General features: G+C 42.5%; 1 protein-coding gene across 1 annotated transcript in view; it reads right to left on the minus strand.

Moving 5' to 3' along the window:
- The window catches only part of LOC122539627 (SRC kinase signaling inhibitor 1-like), a 523,191-nt gene that overhangs the window by 216,808 nt on the left and 282,772 nt on the right, over window positions 1-23,611 (minus strand). The window contains exon 6 of the mRNA XM_043674625.1: window positions 12,826-12,846. Within this exon, the coding sequence (XP_043530560.1) occupies window positions 12,826-12,846 (21 nt within the window). The remainder of the gene's footprint in view (window positions 1-12,825; window positions 12,847-23,611) is intronic.

Genomic DNA, 23,611 nt, shown 5'->3' on the forward strand with positions numbered 1-23,611 from the left:
CGGGGGAGGGGGGGGAGGGGTTTGGGGGTGGGGCAGGGGGCGGTATTGGACAGTGTTTGTGTGTTGTTGGTGGGTAGTGCTGGTGTGACGTTTGGGGTGGTGTTGAATGGGATTTGGGGGCATGCAGCATTAGACAGGGTTTGTGAGCCTGCACAGGGGCAGTGTTGGACAGAGGTGGTGGGGGGTGGTGGGTGGTGTTGGACAGGGTTGGGGAGTGGGGAGCAGCAGTGTTGGACAGGATTGGAGGGTGAACAAGGGGACATTTGCCATCCTCCAGTCTTCTGGCACTATTCCTGTTGACAATGGTGATATACAGATTTCCTGATGTGTCTGACTGCCATCCACCGGGACAGTAGAGAGTGACGGGTGCCTCCTCTACTGTATGATTTTAAAAACACCATCTCACTCACCCTCTCACAATGATGAGTCCCAATACAGAAGCAAACTGAACTGCTCAAATGGTGTCATTGATTGCAAGAAGTAATAAATTGGGCTTTTCTTTTGCAATTAAATCCTTAGGAGAGAACTTAAATTCCAAGTGATTCAGAGGTTATCTTCCTGTTGCACAAGGAGTCCGTCCACAAGTGTGTCCTTCAATCCTGCTTTTGGCCACTTGTCAGTTGAAAGTTGAACCAGCCTCTTTTGGCCACAGTGGCTCCTCCTGGCTCAGAGTATAAACTACAGCCTCACTGCTACCCCACTCAATCAAGGAAACAACACCAATGAACACCGGTGTGGAGAAAAGGAATTGGTCCAACCACAGTCCCTTCCCAGGGCATGGTGAGACTGAAAGGGGGGTGGGGCCGGAAAATTGATAGAAGATTTACACAGATTTCACTCATTTCATTCACAGCCCCATCCAGTCAGCAACAACTCAGAGTTATCACTGTGTGACTTCCCAAAATGGCAGTGGTAGTAGGAAGCCAAGGAGTCTCTCAGTCTTTAATCATCGTAGGGCAGTCAGAGTAAGGACAAAGTTCGAATAAGCGATGGACAGCAGGTAGAGACAGCATGGCAAATGAACTGTGTCCTTTGTAACTGTCTTGAGTACAGAAGAGGTTGCAGTCACAGTCCAAGGGAGAAGGTCATAAAGAAATTGGATCGGATAGATCCGTGATGAAGCATCGTGAAAGCTGGCAATGTTCAGGGTGGAATGATGGAAGATCTGGAAATCTGGATGGAGTGCAACTCAGCTGCTGAAGGAATGAAGCTTTAGGCAACGGAGATTCTGGCCACACTATTCCAATCCTTCTTCAGAATGCAAGTGGGTGCCAGGGAACTGCTGAACTGCAAAATGTCAGAACAGAATTCCAAATGAGGAGGGAGAGAGAGACAATTGCAGCAACTATAGGATTGATGGTCTCACTTCTTCGACAGAAGAACAATCCTGGAGATAACAAATTGTCATTTAGGGAAAAACCGAGGGCAATGACAATCTGCATAGATTTGCTAAAGGTACGCCATTTTACTACCTGGACTATATTTGTTGATGTAAGGATGGAAGGGATTGCTGAGGCTACCTGTGGCTGATGGAGACATGAGCTCTTAAAACCACATAATAGACTACCTACCCTTAATAAGGTACCACATAATAGACGTGTAAAACCAAGGAATTAAAGGGATTGTGGATCATAATTCATAATCGACCCAAGACAGAAAACAGATCACCGCAGTTGGTTTTCAGATCGAGGTACAAGTGTTGCCTGGGGTCATTTCGATACACATGCTCCTTTTGATAACCATTTGTGACCTGGGGGATGTTTGCGTGTGCAGGACATAAATATAATGTTAGCAGATGGCACAAGATGGAAAGATATTATGAGGCGGGTAGTGTCAGAAGTAACAGACAGGCTGGTGAAATGGGCAGATACAAAACAGACCTCATTTAAAGCAGAACAAGTAGAAGATCAGAAAGATGTTGTGAATCTTGAAAGGGTTCAGAAAAGATTTACAAGGATGTTGCCAGGGTTGGAGGATTTGAGCTATAGGGAGAGGCTGAACAGGCTGGGGCTACTTTCCCTGGAGCATCAGACGCTGAGGGGTGACCTTACAAAATCATGAGAGGCATGGATAGGGTAAATAGGCAAAGTCTTTTCCCTGGGGTTGGGGAGTTCAGAACTAGAGGGCATAGGTTTAGGGTGAGAGGGGAAAGATATAAAAGAGACCTAAGGGGCAACTTTTTCACACAGAGGGTGATACGTGTATGGAATGAGCTGCCAGAGGAAGTGGTGGAGGCTGGTACAATTGCAACACTTAAGAGGCATTTGGATGGGTATATGAATAGGAAGGGTTTGGAGGGATATGGGCCGGGTGCTGGCAGGTGGGACTAGATTGAGTTGGGATATCTGGTTGGAATGGACAGACTGGACTGAAGGGTCTGTTTCCATGCTGTACATCTCTATGATCTATGACTCTAAATGATTCACATTCAGTAGGGAGGAACGAGCCAAGGCAACATATAAGATAATGCAATCTTCGCAGTGACCCAGGAACAAAGGGACCTCGAGTAGTTGTGCACCAACCTTTTGAAGGACAGACTGGGAACACTTCTAAAAAAAACACGTGATTTCCTTGACTTGGAGAGTGATTGGATATAAGGAAATGATGGTAAATTTTATACGTCACTGGTTCCAACCCAGTTTGATTATTGTATCCAATTCTGTGTATCCTTCTTTCGGAAAGATCATGATGTTGGAAGGGGACTTTTAAAGCTTCTTGCAACGTGTGCACCAGTGGGAAGGCCAGTGTTTGTTTCCCACCCCTCTCAGCCATTTCAGAGTTGGTGGGGGTGGGGTTAAGAGTTAACCTCATTGCTGTGTGTCTGGAGTCACATGTAAAGGACGGGAGATCTCCTCCCCTACAGGACATGAGTGAACCATTACATTTTCTTTATAATGATTGATGATGGTCATCATTACAGTCAGTTCCACTATAACGCTGTCATTCCGTTCTGTGTTATAAGAAAATCGTGTGATAGCAACACCATTTAAACTAATGGGGCCAGAATCGCGTTATAACCAATACACGCTTTAAAACTCCACGCTTGAGAAGCAATGTCCCCAATTTGTCCATCGTGTTATAATGAATTTGTGTTAGTAAAACATGAATGACCTGTGCTGAGATGAGATTTCATTTCCACATTTGATAATTGAATTGAAATTGCACCAGGTGTTACTGTGGTGCTGGGATTTCAGGGCACATTCCCACAGCAGTCAGATTGGACTCGAAGCATTAACTCTCTCCACAAATCCTACCAGACCTGCTGCATTCCTCCATCATTTTCTGTTTTCACTTTCCCAAAGCATTGTCCTGATCCTGTGGATGACTATTCCAATCACATTACCACTGTGACATTGCATCGTCTCCCCATAGCATAGAGAAGACATACAAGAATATTAGCAAAGAGGCAAGACTTCAGTAAAGTGAAGAGAAATTAAACACTGCTATCAGGAAGTTGAAGCTTTTTGTCTTGCACTCATCAGAACAGGGATACAAGAAATAGACTTGGGAAAGATTGAGAGAGACCGTTGCCATGGCATCCTCTTTAGGCCAAGTTCTCACTAACATCTTTGTTGGTTACCAGGAGAAGTATGTCTTTGATAGAAAGACCATTAACCTCCTACCCCTTGCATACTTCCATCATGCAGAGAATGTCTGAAATATTTCAACATTACGTGACAAATAATTTCTTTACACATCTGAATAGACTACAAACTGCACTCGAAGTTACCACTGAAATACAGCAATCAACAAGCTTCCCCTCCGTAAGGTTTTTGGTGAGAAATCAATAAACGACCTGTCAACCAGTACGGAAACTTACACTCACCGCTATGTACATACGGTGGGATTCCTAAAGTCCCACATGCTGTAAGATCAATCTTATTGGCCATCTCATGAGTTGACCCTTGCCATTTGCTTGCTGTATAAACATGACACGACAACAGGCTGTATCAAAACTGTCCTGTGTGGTAATGGATACACTGATCAAATCCTCACTCATTGGGCATCGCAGACACTCAATAAATGGGTCTACATGTTTCTTCATGGCCCTGAACCGTGCCCAGTCTACTTCAGGTTACCCTGAAAGAGGTATGTATCTCAAAACGTGAACAACTAGTGAAGCTATCTGTCTTGTGCTGTTGTTGTATAGTAAATCCCCAAGTGCTTTTCCCCACTAATAGGATACTGCTGTCAAGCCAAAAAGACATTTGCCTACTGCACAGATATGTAATGTTCTCTGCCAGTTTCAGTGCCAGTGTGCTGCCAGGTATGTAGGGCATATAGCCCAATGACTGGCAGACTGTATCAAACTATATATTCATAGCAGGCAGCATAACACTCAGGTTCAACTCACCCATATCTGCATGCCTTAGAAAAGTACATCCACCATTAGAAATGATGATGGCATTGGAAACCATTTGTTAAGTAATCTCAAATGTGCTGTGAGATACATCAGAAACCAATTTAAGATCACCAGTTCAGCTCACATTTGCACATGCTGGAAGTTCATATGTAAGTACACAAGGCCCTGTTTTATGTGGGCAAAAGGAATTTGTACATATATCGCATTGCTTTCAATCAATGGAATCATGGAGACAGCCAAACCCTGTGGCATCTCCATGGCAACGCCATAATCAATCAGAATGTACCTGCCTGGCTTGAGAATGAAGATTGACAGTTAATTGTTCTTGCCACATCTCCATACCATTGACAGCCCAACCAACCAGCATCTTCTCCTCATTCCCCACAAACTGCTATTTCCTTCTTTGAGTGTGTTTCTTGTGTCCTGGTTCTGATGAGGGTAGACATCAGCTTCAATTTCTAATCTTTTAGCAAAATGGAGAGATTGGAGAAACTGAGGGCCTCCACTAAAAATAGAAAGCTCAGGACGATGCAATAGAGGTGCTCAACATCATATAGGGTTTTGATTGAGTACATAAAGAGCAAATGGTCAATGATGTGAGGACATAAGTTTACTTTAATTTGCTAAAGAACCAAGACTGAAATGAGAAGAGATTGTTTTTATACAAGAAGTTATGATGGTCTGGAATTCTCTCCCTGAAGAGCAGGAGCAAGTTCAAAACCAATATTCAGAAGGGAATTGGGTAAATTCTTGAAGCGGAAAACTTCATAGATTTATTGGGCTGAGCTGTAGGACGATGATTCTATGACTAATTGGATAACTCATTCAAGGAGCACGATGAGTATTTTTAATCATTCCATGAGCTCAGCAAGAAGTTAGTGACTCAGAAGCCAAGAGAGGCAACTGCAGACAAATTAAAACAGGATTTAATACACCCCACCCTTCCTCATTACAAGTTCAAGGTTTGATGATTTGATGATGATGATAAGTTTGATGATTTGAGATGATCTGTCTCCTACTGACAGATTCTTCCAATAATCATCAGGAAACACCAGAAGTTTATGGAATAATTACTCAGATCGATATATTAGTATCGGACAAGTGTTCGTGAGAAGAGGGACAGCAACTTTCAGTGATAGACTGCAGCATTAGTTCCTCGTAAGCTGCCCAGTAATAATCAGGTACAGGCCAGAATTAAAATTCTATAAACTCATGTCATCACTGATTCCCTCAGAAGAGAAGAAACTCACCTCAAATAAACAACAGACTGAATGGTCAATCTAATTTAAAGACCAAAATCACATGTCTCTTCGTGAATGGTCCCGAAAAACTTGCATTTTTGTAATGCCCTTCAGGAGAATAGGGGATCCGAAACCACTTTACTACCAATACAGTCACTGCTGTAGGAATTGTGACAGTTGACTTACATACAGCAAGCACCCATCAAGAAAAATATAATAATGATCCAATAAAAATCTAGATTTCACTGCGAGTAGCACATGAATGTCTTATCCCCTTCACTTCACTTCACATATATTCCCGCAAATGTCTCATGGGATTGTCAGCAAAGATTTATAGTTCTCGTCACCTATTACACTGAGTCTGTGACATTAAGAGAAGGATAAAGCAATGGTGCGGGGGGGTGGGGGAACTGATTGAAAATTCTTCACTGAGGCATGCAGTTGGCAACAGTGGAAGGGAGAAACAGAAAATATGAATATGTAAATCTTCAAAAAGCAAAGTAATAAATATTAGGGAATGCTGGGATTATGGGAGACATGGAAGAGAAAACTTGAAAGGCTAAAAAAAAGCTTTATTTTACAAATCTGTTACATTTAATTTCTTCAGTGGAAATGAAGTTTCATATTCACAAAATGAACTGTTCATGGCCAGAGATATTGCTTATCATTAATGATCACTTTTTACAACAGGGTATACAAGCCTTAACTTTATCATCAGTGCCTGGTACCAGGCTAATGGAAAAGGATCACCTGTTTACATCATTACAGCAAAAACAAACTCTGCAGATTTCATTGGTGAAGACTACAACAAGATATCACTAACATCAACACCTGGATTTCTATCTTCATCTGCATTTACAATAGATGCTTGATTTTGCTGTCAGTTTTATCCTGTACTAACAGCAACTATTGACAAAATCGCCATTACTCATTAAAAAAAATGCCTTTACTCAGCACACCTAAGAGAACAATCCTGGCTCACCGACAGTGCAGCATTCCCTCAGTCTGTAGGACTGTGAATGTCAGCAAATATCATGAGTTTTTGGTCTTGAGCAAGATTTGATCTTTTAACCCTGACCCAGCGTATGTACACTAGTAATGGACATGTCGTTCACACCATTTTGATACCGTGACACTATGTGGAATGGAGACACCTTCCCTAAATTAAAGGTTAACCCACATTCAAGTCCATTGGCTTTGTGTGCAAAACTGCTGTTACATGTGACTGATTTGCTCTTATATCAATTTATAAGGAAAATCAGCAGAATGTATCTAATTGCCAGTATAACTGACCTTTTTGAAGCCAATGCCCATTAGGTGTAATGGTGCAGGACCCTATCAAACAGTTTTCCCTCAGTTTTGTCTAGGATCACGTACTCAATTCCTTGCTGCGTGGCGTGAATTAGGTTCTGACTTGGAGGCGAGCGTGCAGCTCACTAACTTATTGCCATCACCAAGGTTAGACACCACAACTGCAGATACAATCTGCCATGTACCCTGAGGTGCCCTCGGCTGTTGGGCTTGGATCCACCTTGTCAAGGAAGGGTCAACAAAGGTTCCACTTGCAGAACCGTCACTTTTCAGCATGATCGAGTCTCATTCCCGAGTCTACAACGTAGTGTTTAGATTAGCACTTCACTCCAGTCTTAGAAATGACTTTGTGCAAAATGAATGATGATACAATACCATCCAGAGAGAATTTCTCTGGCGACCGTCTATGGACCAGCTGATTTCCTGGAATCAAGTCATTTCATTCATTGCACTCGTAAGCTAATTACATCAGAAATCCCCTAGTGTCCTTGAAATGTTAAATGCATGAAAAACTTACAGAGTCTCTCTCAGGGGCTGTTCTCAGATACAATTGATAGTTAAGTCAGAAGTAATACAAAGCCCATCAGAATTATGTTGTTCATATCTGTCTGAATGGCACACTTAATAAATAAAACGCCTCTCTGCCTGGAGATAAAGAGTTGGTTTTTTTTTCTCGGGTTAATGGCATTTAATTCAAAGAAAGTCAGGAATTATATCCGAGCACTGGTCCCAAGATGTTCAATTTGCTGTTTGCCTACAGGTTTCCATACCTTGGCAGTGGGAGAGGCTCTTTAGATTTGAATTACCCATCCAACATTAATCAAAGACAGTTAGAGGATTCTACAAAAGACACCAGTGTTGGAGGGCTCTTATTTCTCAACCCCCTTCCAATCCTTCATCCTCCGCATTCAGTGTATTGAGGCAACCAGCATCCCCTCCATTAATCTCTCTGATATCCTCAAGGTTTTGGACCTTTCATTTGAGGAATAAAAACAAGAGTTCCCTTCCTAACAGCGTTATGGGTGGACCCGTAGCACCTGGATTCCAGCATTCATTCAGGGCAGAAGATCACCAGCGCCATCTCAAGGGAGATTATGAATTGGTAATCAATGCCAGTATTACCCACATTCCAAGAAATATATTAAAAGATAAGGGAGCCAAATCAGCCCCTTTCATTTTTTCTACTATTCAGTCAGGTCACTGCATATCCAGATGGTCACCCCATGTCCCCTGGATGGGATTGCCATGTCCCTTGATAATCTTACCGAAGAAAAATCTATTAATATCAGCCTTGAAAATTTCAACTGACCCCAAGCAGCCATTTGATTAGATTACCCACAGTATGGAAACAGGCCCACCGGCCCAACCAGTCCACACCGACCCATTTGCCTCTGACTAATGCACTTAACACTATAGGCAATTTAGCATGACCAATTCACCTGACCTGCACATCTTTGGACTGTGGGCAGAAACCCACGCAGACACGGGGAGAATTTGCAAACTCCACACAGCCCAAGGCTGGAATCAAACCTGGGGTCCTGGTGGTGTGAGGCAACAGTACTAACCAATGAGCCACCGTGCTACCCTTTTAGAGACAGAATTTCATACTTTGACTGCCTTTTGCAACAAAATATGTTTCCTGATTGAATGCTAAAATATCTTGCACTAATTTTTTTGTTCAGTTTCTCTATTTAAAGTTCTATGGCGGTCAATTGTTTTCTAATTGTCTGTTATGTTCGTTTGCTTCTTTGTAATTGTATGTCTTACAAATAAATCCAACTACTAGTTCTAGCCTGATGAGCATTACACCTCAGTCCAACACTGGCATCTCCAAATTATGATATGAAATGTTTTCTGCATTTCATACTGGGAAAACTCCCACAAATTTCCATACACAAGAATGCAATAATAAAATTATTAGCTCTTCAATTAGCTATTTCTCTTCAGTAGATGTGCAAGTTGTAAACTTCAGATTGTGAGCAATTCCCTCCATAAATCTCTCTGATATCCTCAAGGTTTTGGACCTTTTATTTGAGGTATAAAAATATCTTGCACTAATTTTTATATATTGTATCTGCTGATGGAAAACATTATTTTCTCTGATCACGATTAGTAAACATTGGAAGGAGTGTGAATTGTAATTGAAATTACATAGTGATCTTTGATGGCAATCTGGCTGCATTTTTAAAGCCCCCCTCTAATTTAAGGTCACTTATAATCTCTCAAATATCCACGATCAATGGCGAGGGAATTAAGAATTCAAAATTAGCTTGGGAAAGAAAATATCAACTAAAAGTAGAAAAGAACTGTTGAAGCCTCCATCTGTTTGGATTAGAGATGCTATCTTGTTGATGAATGAGACAGCAACAATTTTCTGTTTATGTGGTGAATTGAGTGGTTTGAAGATTTCAAGTGATCATACTATTCACACTGAGTGTTTTTAGTTTGCCAACCAAAATGACACTTGTGCATAAGATGGGACCAGAGTTTGAGGAGTTGAACCAAAGATGGGTTTCAAGTCAGGTTAGACTTGAATTCATTGGTTTCTTAGACAAAATGAATCTATCAAATACCAGCCATCAGCTGGTAAACACATTGCTAAATCAGTATGGTGTTAACCAGCTCAGGGGGATGTTGTTCTATCATGTTTCATCATGGTCTCTGATCTTTTCCAAGCTGGACTCTCACTCATCCTTCATTTCCTTTATAAGGTGTAACTTTTGGATTGTGAGAGGTTTGTATCTGCTGTCACTCCATAATTGAGAGGCGTGACCCCATTATAAAGTCAGTAACTCAGAAACTCCCTCCCTGAATTTCTCCACTTTTTCATTCACATTCCCTTCAAAGTTATTATTTGGCCAAGCTTTTGGACAGGTGCACTGCCATCTCTCGTGTCTCAGTGTGAAATTACACCTGGCAATGGTCCTTGGAAATCCTGCCACATCGAGTTGTGAATGGTGACGGACAATTAAACAACTCAGAGCAGATGGAGGCTCCTCAACTTTCCACATCCTTAATGAAGGGAGAACCCAACACACCCAACACGCACAAGGTAAGACTGAAACATTTGCATCTATTTTTAGCCAGAAGAATCAAACGGATAATCAATCTTGGCCCCCTCTAGAGGGTCCCAAAATCACCGAGCATCACCAGTCTTCAGCCAATTCAAATCATTTCACATGATTTCAGGAAATTTCTGATAGCACTGGAAATTGCAAAGACTAGGAGTCCTGATAGCATTCTGGCAGTACTACAGAAGACATGATCCAGAACTTACTACACCTCTAGCCAAGTTTTTCCAGTTCAGTTACAACACTAGCATCTATATGACAATATGAAAAACTGCCCAAGTTATGTCCTGTACACAAAAAGCAGAGCTCTTGAACATCAGTAACATAATGGAAGCAATCATTGACAGTACTATCCAGTGGCAGTAGTGAAGCAATAACCTGCTTGTTGATGCTCAGTTTGGTTTCCACCAGGACCATTCAGCACGTTACAGCTTTGGATCAAACATCGTCAAAAGAGCTGAATTCCAATGACTGCCCTTGACATCAAGGCTACATTCAAGAGAATGGCATTAAGGAGCACCAGCAAAACTGGAATCAGTGGGAATCATGGGTGAAGCTCTCCTATCTAACGCAAAGGAAGGTGGTTGTGGTTGTTGGGAGGTCAGTTATCTCAGCTCAAGGACATCTCTGCAGGAATTCCTTGTGGTTGTGTCCTAGACCCATCCATCTTCAGCTGCTCCATCATAAGATCAGAACTTATCATAACTTCCCTCCATCATAAGATCAGAAGTAGCGATGCTCGCTGATGATTGCAAAATGTTCAGCACCATTCGTGACTCCTCAGATACTGAAGCAGTCCAAATGCAACAAGATCTGGACAATGTCAAGGCTTGGGCTGAGAAATGGCAACTAACCTTCATATCACACAAGGGCATCGCCAACAAAAGAGAGTCTAACATTTACTCCAGACATTCCCTTGGCATTATCATCACTGAATCCCCCACTATTAACATCCTGAGGGTTTTTATTGACCAGAAAATCAACTGAACTAGCCATATAAATATACTGGCTATGACAGCAGGTTAGTGGCTAGGAAATCTGCAGAAAAGAAATCACCTCCCATCACCACACAGCCTGTACTCCAGGCACAAGTCAGGACTGTGATGGAATATTCCCTCACTTTCCAGGATGGATGCAGCTCTAACAAAACTCAAGAAGCTCCACACCATCCAGAATGTAACATCCCACTTGATTGAGATCATTTCCACCCAACATCCACTCCCTCCAGCACTAACATTCAGTGGCAGCAGTGTGTAACATCTACAAGGTGCACCACGGGAACACACCAATGTCCTTGGATAGCACCTTCCAAACTCTCAACGTCTATTTCCTGGAAGGACAAGGTCAGCAAGTACATGGGAACAGCACTTTCTGCATGTTCCCCTCCGAGTCACACACCATCCAGGCCTGAAGTACGTCACCCCCCGATATAGCACTGTCACTGGGTTGAAATTGTGGAATTCCCTTCCTGATCACTTTTCCTGAAAGCTTCCCCACTCATCAAGGACAGCTGCTGTTCAAGAAAACAGCTCACCCACCAATTTCTCCAGGGCAGTTAGGATTGGGCAATAAATGCAGGCCCATCCAGCAACACTCACTTCTTGTGAAGTGACGAAAGAATTCGCTAAGTCAGAGGGACTCTGTAAATAAAGGTTCTTGTAGCAGATCTCAATGTGGGTTAATGAAGAATGAAATGTACTAGAGGAAATACTAGAAATAGACAGCAATTGTAAAGCCAATGCTTGTATATCCTACTGCTACCCTCTTTTTGTTTAATGATATGTTCATAACCTGCTGACCTTATTCAATCTAAAGAAGAATGAAAGCACTGGAAATTGCAAAGACTAGGAGTCCTGATAGCATTCTGGCAGTACTACAGAAGACATGATCGAGAACTTACTACACCTCTAGCCAAGTTTTTCCAGTTCAGTTACAACACCAGCATCTATATGACAATATGAAAAACTGCCCAAGTTATGTCCTGTATACAAAAACCAGAGCTCTTGAACATCAGTAACATAATGGAAGCAATCATTGACAGTACTATCCAGTGGCAGTAGTGAAGCAATAACCTGCTTGTTGATGCTCAGTTTGGTTTCCACCAGGACCATTCAGCACGTGGCCTCATTACAGCTTTGGATCAAACATTGTCAAAAGAGCTGAATTCCAATGACTGCCCTTGACATCAAGGCTACATTCAAGAGTATGGTCCATGCAATATTACCATTCCCACACTTACACTCACTCATCATCAACAGTTCATTTGCAACCTGAAGTTTCCGAACAACCATGCTCATTTCTGGACCTCCACCCATTCACAGGGGTTGGCACTCTATCCTGGCATATCACGTCATTTTCAATACTGCTCCCTGATAATGCCAATTCCCCAAAATTCATCGCAAGCAACCCATCAGATCATAATTTTTGTTTTGAACAGTCACTGGAATTTTACTTGAAGTGCTTCACAGGGTTTCCTCTCTTCACTCCTGGTGGAATATTTTCATTTAAACATCTCGCCTTTCTTTGTTACTCAAGCTGTATTGAACATGAACTGCGCATCAAACGTTGTTCTAGAGACAGTGCTTTTTAAACAGATCAAGGGAAGGGAGTGGGTGGGGTGGGGGAGGGTGTCAGACAATCTCATAAAGGGAAGCAGACCAGCAGATATGCAGACAGTGCCACAACATCTCAAAAGTAAAATGAAAGCCCTCGCCTTTATCCCTTAAGCCCCATTTAAATGAAGACACAGCACAGAGAATGGTGGTTTCAGTAGCTGAGCGGACTGACACTGTACATGCAGAGCACATGCAGAAATGGCTGCATAGAAGGTGGTACTGACCTTGAAACTCCAATAGTTTGACTGCAATGGGTAAAATTAATAGATGAGTTATTGGTTAGACTTATTCAGTAAATGTATCAAGCTACGAATATCTGAAATGAATCCCATTAAAAGATCAAGAGGTTATGAAAGGGAGGAAAAAGCTATTGGTTGCTTCTTTCTCCCTCCAATTGTTCTACATTTCTGTCTGCCATGAATGATTAGGCATTTACTATTGTTGAGCAACACATCACGAGCACCAGCAGCAATCCCAGACTTTAGGAAGTGATTGGAAATGGAGTGACAATTCAACCATGGGGGCAATCACAGTTGAGCCGACTCTCGTCTCTCCCCACATCCCAAAACATGTCGGTGGTGAGCAGGTTCAAATGGGTATTTTGCCTCCCACCCCCAATCCAGAGGGAGTGAGGTCAGAGTATAATTTACTGAGCAAGGTCTGAAGTGGATTAAATTGGCTGCTTATTGGGAGACCAAACCATGCACATCACAACTGCAGTAACCCTTGGTCCCGCACACTGCCACACCACAAGTTCCATTTCAGGGTGATATATAACACTGCACTAAAATTATTAAATATTTTTACACAAAGGTATACACCTTTATGTAAAGTTCCTTAATGTCCTCGTTCTTGTCAGCTTTAGCTGAGATTCTGTTATGATGGAAAGCTGGCCCAGGATGGACAAGGCAGAACTAAACTTCTGTCACTTTTCCATGAGCAGGAAACAAAGCACAAGCAACATTTGGCAAATCATTTCCCTCCTCCCTGAGAATTGTTCATATTTGAAACTTTCCTTGTTTTAAACTTTGCCCCTGATTGGATCAAATTTTGTTAAACTTAAGGATTTTCTCAGCCTTCCCAACATCTTAACAGAGAATTAATGCTGGAGACCAGGAAGGTGAGAGAGAAAAGGATTCTAGTTCAAGGTCAAGGAAAGCTATTTTTAAGAAGGTGGGGGAGGGGAATTTGGACTCATGAACCCAAACATTGTTATCTGCCACACATCCTGTCTCTCAAGAAGGCTCATTAAACAATGCTCCCCAGTGTCAACACTGGAACACCAGAACCATCCAACTCACTGCTTCTCAGATGGTTGACTAATAGAACCCTCCTTCCCTGTTTTGCATAATTTATTCAGTTCTTAAATAACTTACGCTGACGGAGCTGTGTGCTTTTGTGAATGAATGAATGAATGAACACAGAATTCCTGTTTCTGCTGCTTCTTGTTAAAAAGAAAAATCAATTCCATTCAGAACGCTGGCTGTGGCTGATGGAATCATAGATAACACTCTCATCTCAAAGTCCGAAACTCAAGTCCACTCCAGAACATTGGGTCCACCACCCAAGCTGAGCCAAGGGAAATGGAAGTATAACAGTTAGCTTACTGAACCAACAATGCAAAGCACCAAACATCGAGAGGCAGTCGTTCAAACACCGAGTTTGTAAAATGTGTGACTCCTCACCCATGGCAACGTGGCTGGCCCCTTACGGACTTTAGAAATGGCCAAACAGACTGTTGCTTTGTATTCAAGACCCAACGCCTCCATCTCAAGGACAAGTTGACACAGACAATAAGTACCAGAATGGCCGCATTCCCTGGATGAATAATAAAATCAACAAAGAGAATCTCCAATGGTGGCTTTTGAAGGAGAATTGGACAACGACCCAAAGAGAAAGAAATTGCAGGAAAAGGCAATGAAGTCTGAAAGCCGTCGCGCACTGATGGAGGGCCAGTGAGAACATAAGAGGCATAGTAGTCTCCCTCTATGCTCTGACCATTCTTATAATTCTACAGCCAATGTCAGGATCTTTCACGGCATTACTTACGGACTGGGTGGGGGGGGGGGGGGGGCTCAATTCTCAGGACTTCACAATCTCTGGCCTGACTCCCACACTCTCAGGCAAAAGATCATTTTGGAGTATAATTGAGAGGCAGTCTATTTCTCAAACACTTATTTTGTTCCATTGGGATAAGTGCTGTTTGGTACTTAACAGTTAAGACCTTCGGGACCATGATCTGTACACGGTAGCCTGTCCACACTTGGGGTACGGCGGGAGGGGGCTGGAGTGGAATATTGTATCCAATTCCGGACGTCTCTTTAGAAATGATAGCAAGGCCTTGCAGAAAAGATGTATTGGAATGGGACCGGGGTGAGGGGTTTAAATTCAGTGACATAGTGACACTTCAAAAAGTTGGGATTGTTTTCATGAGAGCTGAGAAGCATAGAAACGAGAACACAAGGAGAAGGAGGAGGCCATTCGGCCCTTTGAGCCTGACATACCATTGGGCTTGATCATGACTGATCCTCTATCTCTGCACCACTTTCCCCCATTCTCTCCACACCCCTTAATTTCTTTAATATCTAAATGTTACCATCCTCTTTCTTGCATATACTCAGTGACCCAGCCTCAACAGCCTTGTGTGACAACAAATTCCACAGTTTGACCACCCTCCAATGTTTCCTCATCTCAGTCCAACATGGTCTACCGCCTATCCTGAGACTGTGTCCCCTGGTCCTGGACTGTCAACCAGGGGAAACATCCTCACTGCCTCTAATCTAACCAGCTCTGTCAGGATTTTACACATTATAATGAGGTCTCTTCTCATTCTTGGAAACTCTAGTCATAGCAAAGTTACTGTAGTCCCACAGGACCATGAGTCTGCTCTCTCATTACCAGGAGGTGACTGGTGTTGGTTTAACCTGAGGGTCATCACGCCTCAGGCCAAGGGAGAGGTTGAGGAGGAGCGTTCTTCATGGGAATCTCAGCCAGTGTGAGATTTGAACCCAGGCTGTTGATGTCATTCTGCATTCCAAACCAACCAACTCTAGTGAGTACAGACACAGTCAAACTGATCTCCCCTCACACAACATTAAAATTAAAGGGGGGATTTAATAGGATGGTCAGAATAACAAAGGGGCTTGATTGAGCAGATTTGGCAGGATAGTCGGTTGGGATACAGATTTCAGTCAATTGTTAAAATAAGGTGGAGCAAAATTAACAGAATCTTTTTTACATCACAAGTTATTAACAGCACAGAGGTGGAACGAGTGGAGACTGTCAAGCACCTGGTAATGGTCATCCACAACCAGCTTTCTTGGATTCTTCACGTGGACGCACTGGTTACAAAGGCCCAACAACATCTCTTCTTCCTCAGGCAGCTGAGGAAATTTGGCATGATGGCGAATACCCTTGCCAACTTTTATAGGTGCGCCATCGAGAACATTCTGTCTGGATGTATCACTACCTGGTATGGCAACTGTACCATTCAAGATCGGAGACGATTACCGAGAGTGGCGAACTCAGCCCGGACAATCACAAAGGCCAACCTCCCATCTATAGAATCCATCTACCAGGCCCGCTGTCAAGGAAAGGCCACCAGCATTCTCAAAGATCCATCCCACCCTGGCAATGTTTTTCTACAACCTCTACCATTGGGGAGAAGGTACAGAAGCCTGAACACACGCACCAGCCGGTTTCAAAACAGTTTCTACCCGACTGTTGTTAGAATACTGAACGAACTCAGAAACTCTGAGCATTTGCCTGTACCTGTGTTTTGGTTTTTGCCACTGTTTGCCTATTATTTACTTATCTATGCCATTTAACTCTGTGATCTGCCTGTATTACTCACAAGACAAAGCTTTTCACTGTGCCTCGGTACACGTGACAATAAATTCAATTCAATTCATTCAGTTATCTGGAATGCACTGCCTGAATTTGCTGTGAAAGCTGTTTCAATAAAAACTTTGAAAATAAAAACTGGAAAATTCTTGAAAGGAGGGAAGATGTTCAGGCAAGTGTAATATGCAAACAGAGAGAATGTGTTTCTAGAGCATGGTCTCACCTCATTATTTTTTGGGATGGGCAATTGGATATAATGATGGATCAAACTTCCCCAACTGTTTCTTCACCAATCACACTCTCTCATGTATACAGGACATTGTGGAATACTGTGTACAATTCTGCTTGCCCTTCTAATAGGAAGGATGTTGTGAAACTTGAGAGAATGTAGAAAAGATTAACAAGGATGTTGCCGATATTGGAAGGCTGGAGTTACAGGGCGAGGTGGTATAGGCTAGGTCTTTTTTCCCTGGATCATCAGAGGCTGAGGGGTGACCTTACAGAGATTTATAAAATTATGAAGGGCATATTTGGGGCGAATAGCCAAGGACTTTTTTTGAGAGTAGGGGAGTCCAAAACTAGAGGACATGGGTTTAAGATAAGAGGGGAAAGATTGACAAAAGGTCCTGAGGGGTAACGTTATCACACTGAAAGTGGTACGTGTATGGAATCAGCTCTAGAGGAAGTGGTGAGGCTGGTACAATTACAACATTTAAAAGGCATCTGGATGCGTATATGAATAGGAAGGAGTTAGAGGGATATGGGCCGGGTGCTGGCAGATGGGACTATGTCTGATCGGAGCAAATGGGTTAGACCAAAAGGTGTGTTTCCATGCTGTATAACTCTATTCAGAGCTGGGTCACAGTCCTTGAAACACAATGAATTATTGTTTGAAACAATCTCCTCCAGTCAACATAAACCGCTAAGGTCAATGTTTCACCAATCCTCGCCTTTTAATGGCTCACCATTGGAAAGCTGTGACTTAATCTGTTCAAGCCTCTGGAATTCCATTCAGAAACCTGTTTCCTTCCTTTTACTCACCCTTAGAATCCAACACTTTGATCAAACTCTCTGTTATCACATGGGCTTCGAGTCACATTGTATCTGAACACACACCAATGAAGCAGTCCATCATTATAAAGGCAATATATTAAGTACACATTGCTTTTGAACAATTTGACTACATCCTCTCTAGTGTTCTGTCATCAAAAAGAGATGCAATGTGACAACTTTATTCAACATCAGTGCATTTGATATCTAAGTCCCTTTAACATGCTTTACTGTCATTCAGAGATTTGAATGACTTACTGCCAAACTTTCCCTAATTGTGATAACATTTTGAGAAGGTTCTTGCTTTAACAAAAAATAATAAAACTGTTGGGAATAATTAGCTGGCAATGATTACTGTTGTCAGTTCAACCAAACAATTCATGTGTTATTTCACTCATTTGAATTTCCGAGCCCATGATTTTAACCGGTAATTGAGGATTAACACTTTCCATGGATCCATGGGATTTTTTAGCTGGAGGGGTAAAGTAGATGTTGCCTCCCGATGTGGCAATGCTCATATTATTCATCTGTAACATGAGAAACTAGAACATGCATGAAGTGGTATTAAAAAATCTGACAAATGTTTATTACAGTTCACTAATCTCTATAAATATTACATTGACAGGCACTTCAGGTGTTTGGGCTCACATTCAGTTATTTTGTTACAAGGAGTAGTATGCTTGTATTGGCATGGCATGCTTCAAGTGACCCTGGTGAAGATAGAGTCTGAAACATTTTTTACCCTCCAGTCACACTCTGTGAGACAGCAATGATATCATGAGCATGTCTCTTAGAGGTAGACCACACCCCTGCACGTGCAACGAGGGGAGCCACGTGTTGGCTCTTTGAGAAGATCTGTTTTCCACTCACTCCGCAGAAATTTTCCTGAAAATCCTGATCAAGGTCGAATTCAGCTTGACCAACATAAGGAAATGAAAAGAGTTGTTTCTTGCTGTTTCCCTGGTATAGCTTGTACTTCAAGCAATCTCTGAACAAAAGGGTTTTGAGAGTGCGAGCTGCTGTTGCTCTCAACAAGATGTTGCATGGAAACAGGGCGGGCAGGAGTTTAGTCTGCTCGATGTGAGCTGTGGGTCACAGTGACCTGGCTGAAACCAACGCTGAATAAGAGCATTTTTCTGCCAGAGATTGGAATCAGGGTCAGGATTCACATTCCACAAAACTAGATCCATCGCTTATGCACTGAAGGAAGAGTTGCTGTTATCTGCCTTTACATCATTAAAACCACCAGACCACATAAAGAATAGTTGCTGTAACCTTTTTGCGACCACAGGACACTCCTCCACACGTTACAGCCCAATTAAATTGTTTTGAAATGTAGTCACTCTTATAACCTACACAGACTCCAAGATAGACGAATGAGCTGGGAGGGAAGGTTACTTGTGGTTCCGTTCCTAATTTTCTGAGGAATCTTTCCTTCTATTTACGCACCACAACTGTGGGGTTTGTCCTTCCCACAATGTGTTGAAGATGCTCATGAACAATAGAGGGACCCAGCGCTGATCCCTTTGGTTCACCACTGGACATTGGCCCTTCAGTCACACAAACAGCCTTTTGGTAAAATGCCAATTTTTACCAAAATCCTGTCACAAAGCCAATTTTGATCTAACTTACCAAGTTACCCTGGATCCCAGGTGCTTTTATCATCTTTATCAGTGTCCCATATGGGACCTCGTCAAAGGCATTGCTAAAATCCATACAAACTATGTGAACTACATTACCCTGATCAACATACCCAGTGATAGAAAAATACAATCTTATTTGTTAGGCATGACATCCCTCTGACTAAACCCATGCCATGTGCACCTGATCAAACCTCACCTCTCTGAGTGGAGATTAATTCTCTCCTTCAGAATTTTCTCCGATAGCTTCCCTACCACTGACATAAGACTCACCGGTCTGTAATTCCCTGACTTATGTCTACCACCCCTCTTGAACTGCGGGATCACATTCGTTGTCCTCCAGTCCACGGGCCCCTCCCCTGTAGCTAGAAGGGAATTAAAAATTTGACTCAGAGCCCTTGTGATTTCCTCCCTCATCTCCCACAACAGTATGGGATACAGCTGAAGCCATTCTGGGCTGAGTCCACTTTTAAACCGAACAAAATGTGCAAGACCTACTCACTCCCTATATCAAGCTGCTCAAGAACCTCACAGTGCCTCACCCCAAATTCTGAACCTACATTCTCCTTCTCCAAAGGGAAGACTGATGTGAATTACATATTCAATACCACGCCAATGTCCTTTTGCCTCACACATAGATTGCCCCCTTGGTCCCTAATGGACTCTACTCTTTCCCTGGTTGTCTTCTTCCTTGATAGACTTGTAGAATATCTTGAGATTCTTCCTAACCTGATCCACCAGTGATATCCCAAACACCACCAAATCATGTTTCCATATTAGGTGCTGAATTAGCTTAACCTGGGCATACAGTCATTGCCTTTTAGACAAGATAATGAACCTTTGCACTGGCCTAGCTATTAGTTGGAATGGTGTCATTGTCAGCTATTCACACCTCGAGGGAAAACCATTGTCAAGGAGTTTCTGTTTATGTTTTGGAAGTTGAATTCCAAAAACTCATGTGTGATTTCTTTTTGAGATACAGTCTAATCCCAGTATCAGTATCCTCAAGGATAAGCATGTGTTTTCTGTAAGCCATCTTCTTTATCCATTTTAAAGACACTTTGGCTTTCTTTAAAAATGTACAGCATGATGGTTACACTGTTACCAGCCCTGCTGTACTGAAGAAAAACAGGAACAGTCTCTGTGACTGAGGAAATGTTTATCCTCAAACACAAACACTCAAACAGATTATCTGGTTGGTATTTCACAGCTGGTGTAATCTTCATACACTCGCCTTTCTTACTTTCTACATTACAATACTAACTCTTCCTACTTGCCTGGGTAAAATAGGTTAATAAGCTTTTCTTATTGGAGTAATGTATCTATCTCCATTTTGAAATTTTCAATTGACAGCAAAAGCCTCAACAGCTTTAACTGGGCTTTCCCAGCATTTGTTTAGTTTTGTGGAAATCATTAACCCGCTCCGCATTTTCTCTCCAATAATTGTCCAAACTTTGCTGAGCTTCAGTTTCACACCAATCCAACATCACCCAGTCAATGATAAGACACAAGGGGGACATCAGGGAGCTCAAATCTGATTCTACCTTCCCACTCACATCCAAAAGAGCCAATTACACATTTGGAAAAGAAAACTTTGTGAAATGATTCACCGATCGGTATCGCCTCCTCTCCACAGCCCATCTGAAGGGTATTGCTGAAGGGTAGCAATGGGGTGGGGATAGTTTCCCAAGTGTACTCCAGATTTCAGGACAATAGTTAAATGGAAGCTGGAATCAACAACATTTCGATGAAAACAGATGGGTAAACAAATTTGGTATAAGTCAGAAAAAGAAATGATTTCCAATCTGTAAAGAGATTAAAGCCCAACAGGGAATTCTTAAAATAATTTGGAATTTGAGCAGAGAGTAATGTTCTAATCTTTTATTTAAGTTAATTCTTCTATTGGATTTCACGTATTCATTTTTCAACACAAGTGTCATTTTTATAGAAAAAATAAATTTGTTGTGTTTTGTAATTAAATTTAAACAAGAATTAGCTCTGATATAAGATTAATGCTGTGTTACCTGTGCAGCTAACAGAGTCAGGAATTGTTCTGGGGAATTTTATTTCATGAACTATATGCTCTTCTCATTCTGTATACACACACACACACACACACAAACCCACACCAACTTAAAAATCCCCGCCCACACACAAACCGTATTCTTTAAACCAATTGATGCTGATATAAACTGTCCATCTTTCTCATTGATGTGTTGCAGTGTGCTTACCCTAGGCAAGGTACAAGGCTAAAGCAATGCCTTTCATTGTCTATGTAGCTCAGCATCACAAAATAAACCTGTAGTTCCTACTCTAGGCTGCCATTTCTCCTTCACAAGAGTCTCCTCCCAACACCGAGTCGTCCTTTACTTACCTTGGCATTGTACTTGACACTGGCCCAGCTCCCTCAGAGCCGGCTCTCAGAGTGAACAGAACCTTTGCCAGGGCTCCCTGACTGGACCAGATTAACAGCCCCAATCAGGGAACTCAGATTCTAGGAGATCCACCTGGCTGACCCTGTTACAATCACTGCACTGGCCCTCTTCATCTTATCTGCATTTCCTATTTTTCTCCCTTCTGTATCGATCTAGTTTCCCTTTACACCTGCATGTGGCAATACCAGGTATAGGTATTGATGGAGGTTTGAGTTGGTTACGATTGGGATGTCCCCCCTGTTTCAGGATACAATGATCTCTCCAACCACAAAGTCAGCCCTACTTACTTAACTCCCTATCATTTTTCAATCCTGGATTTTCACTATCTACCAAGTGAAAAATCTGTTATGCAGCTCCATCAGCTATTTACTTTCAAATTCCCAACTTCTCCTCCTCTACATTTCCCTCCGACACTCCTCAATCTCACCACATTACATCCCTCCTCTCACTCTGATATTCATGCTGTACAGTTCCATGCAGCCTCTTGCTTGTCCACCTCGGATTCAAGCATCTGCAGTTTGATCATCTCTGTACAGTTCCTGTCCACAGTCACTAGGTTTAGAGCCAGTAACAGCAGTGACGTGGCGAACAGCTTATCTCATCTTCGTTGTTCGATTTGGTTCCACCTCACCCAGCGATTCTTTGTTTATTTTTCCTGAACCAATATTCCTTACTCCAGGATTATTCTCTCAGGCAAGGATCTCCTGAAGCTCCTGCTCCCCACAATTAACTACCGCTATCTGTTACTCTCAACCCTCAGTTCTAACAGCAACCACCTGGAACCTGTGGACTCTGTGTGCCAAAGGTTCCAGATCCTCCACATCAGCTCTTCCAGTATTTTTCCCACTTTCTGCTCCGTGTTTTACACATGCACAGTCTTCCCCTAAATGTCCATCACTCTACAATTTATCATCCTTCTCCCTCTTGGGCCAGCCCTTCCATCAGGACCTGTTCGCTTTGATCTCCACCTCACTCTTTTCCTGAGCACTCACTCACAGCCCCAGAGTGTGAGTTTTACTCAGGAGCAAGCTGGTGGTGGATGGACATGCCTCAGTCATACATCCATCAGCATGGGTGGCATGAAATACACAAACCAAGAACTTTTGTGAAGAGCACCCCCTTCAGATTCCAAAACCATGAGACTGGCTTTCTGATATGAGCCAGAAAACACAAGCAATGCTCCATTTTCATTGGTCAATTCTTCACCTTTGTGGCTAGCTTGGATACCCTTTTCTTGAGAAGCCCAGCATTCCTGGCAGAGAGAGCAGTTTGGGGGATCAGCCAGTGACAGGAGTAACAATCAAACTTACTAACAACAGATTAGCTGGTGGCTATCATATTGCTACCCCTGTAAACACAAACTGGCCAGAGTGCTTCCTACATCACTGCACATGTACTGCACTGGCAATAACGTGCTTTGGGATTTACTGAGGACGTGATGAGTGTTATCGAGATATGTGTTATTTCTTTGATCAACTAACTAAAGCTGCAACGTAAACTTGAAGGAGTAATATTTTCAAGCATATGCTCTATTTTTCGAGTAGGGAGCTGGTGTTGTACAGTTTGTTCAGGGGGTCCAAGTTACTCCAGCGACAGACACCTTTTTTCTACCTTTGTGTTGCAGACTGGAACTGTGAATGGTGATGATGGAGGCTGATTCCTGGGAATGACTGGACCAACATACAGGGAGGGGTTAGGATTATACTTACTGGAGTTCCATAGCATAAGGGAGAGTGATCTTAAAGAAACCTGTACACTTCTGAGAGGATAAGACAGGGTATACACAGGAAGAGTGTTCCTGATGGTGGGAGAGTCCCGAATGAGAGGGTCACAGTCTAAGGATACTGGATAAGCCATGACGGATTGAGATGAGGAGAAATTCCTTCACCCAGAGAGTGGTGAGCCTGTGGAATTTGTAATCACAAAAAACAGTACAGGCCAAAACTTTATGTTATTTCTAGAAGGAGTTGGAGGCAGCGCTTGGCATTAAAAAGATCAATGGATTGGGGGTGGGGTGGGGAGCAGAAACAGGAGGCTGAGTT

The sequence above is a fragment of the Chiloscyllium plagiosum genome, chromosome 33 (genome assembly GCF_004010195.1).
Source record: "Chiloscyllium plagiosum isolate BGI_BamShark_2017 chromosome 33, ASM401019v2, whole genome shotgun sequence".
Taxonomy (NCBI): domain Eukaryota; kingdom Metazoa; phylum Chordata; class Chondrichthyes; order Orectolobiformes; family Hemiscylliidae; genus Chiloscyllium; species Chiloscyllium plagiosum.